This window comes from Condylura cristata, unplaced genomic scaffold (assembly GCF_000260355.1).
Source record: "Condylura cristata isolate star-nosed mole 26May11 unplaced genomic scaffold, ConCri1.0 scaffold00029, whole genome shotgun sequence".
NCBI classification, from domain to species: Eukaryota; Metazoa; Chordata; class Mammalia; order Eulipotyphla; family Talpidae; genus Condylura; species Condylura cristata.
The window spans coordinates 21,714,462-21,715,096 of record NW_004567130.1 but is presented as its reverse complement, the minus strand read 5'-3'; the positions used below and the strand labels follow the sequence as shown (position 1 = coordinate 21,715,096).

Here is a 635-nt window from a genome sequence, read left to right as displayed (position 1 = left end):
CCGGGGGACACCCACTCGCCTGGGGGACACCCTCTGGCCGCTTCTCACCTCTACAGCCACCTCCCGCCACAGTTTCCACCTGTTAGTTACAGGGACCCCAGGGGCTGTTTCTTTTCTTCTTTTAAAAAAAATTATTTATTCATGCAGAGATGCACTGGGGTGCAAGCCAGAGGTGCTGGGGGGTGGGTGAGAGGACTCCCCAGAGACAGAGCGGGGAGCAGAACAGGCAGATGACGGACACACGGCTGAGGGGGAGCGGGGAGACAGGAGGGGTCTGCCGCGCCCTGGGGTCCCTCCCCGGCCAGTTGGTGACAGACTCAACCCTAGCCACCAGGGCCCCCCGAGGCCGTGCCCAGGCCCGACCCCCGCTGGGAACCTACCCACTGGGCGGCGCTGTCTCCGTCCTCGGGGCCCGGCTGGCCCGGCTGGCAGGAGCGCGCCGTGGGGCTCTCGGCGGACATCAGGGAGGTGCGCTCGTCACACACGTCCTCCTCGCTGTCAGAGGCCGTGAGCGTGAGCATGGCCTGCCTCGGGAAGGGCCTGGAAGGGGGACACGGAGCCTCACTCCCTGCGTGCCCAGCACAGGCGAGCGGTCTGGCGCCGGCACAGGCCCTGCCCCCGGGGCCCCGCAGGAC

The 635-nt window shown here is 68.0% G+C and overlaps 1 protein-coding gene across 1 annotated transcript in view; it reads right to left on the bottom strand.

Annotated features, from left to right (window-relative positions):
- The window catches only part of PSEN2 (presenilin 2), a 46,742-nt gene that overhangs the window by 38,415 nt on the left and 7,692 nt on the right, over positions 1-635 (bottom strand). The window contains exon 2 of the mRNA XM_012730872.1: positions 381-540. Within this exon, the coding sequence (XP_012586326.1) occupies positions 381-521 (141 nt within the window). The 5' untranslated portion in view covers positions 522-540. The remainder of the gene's footprint in view (positions 1-380; positions 541-635) is intronic.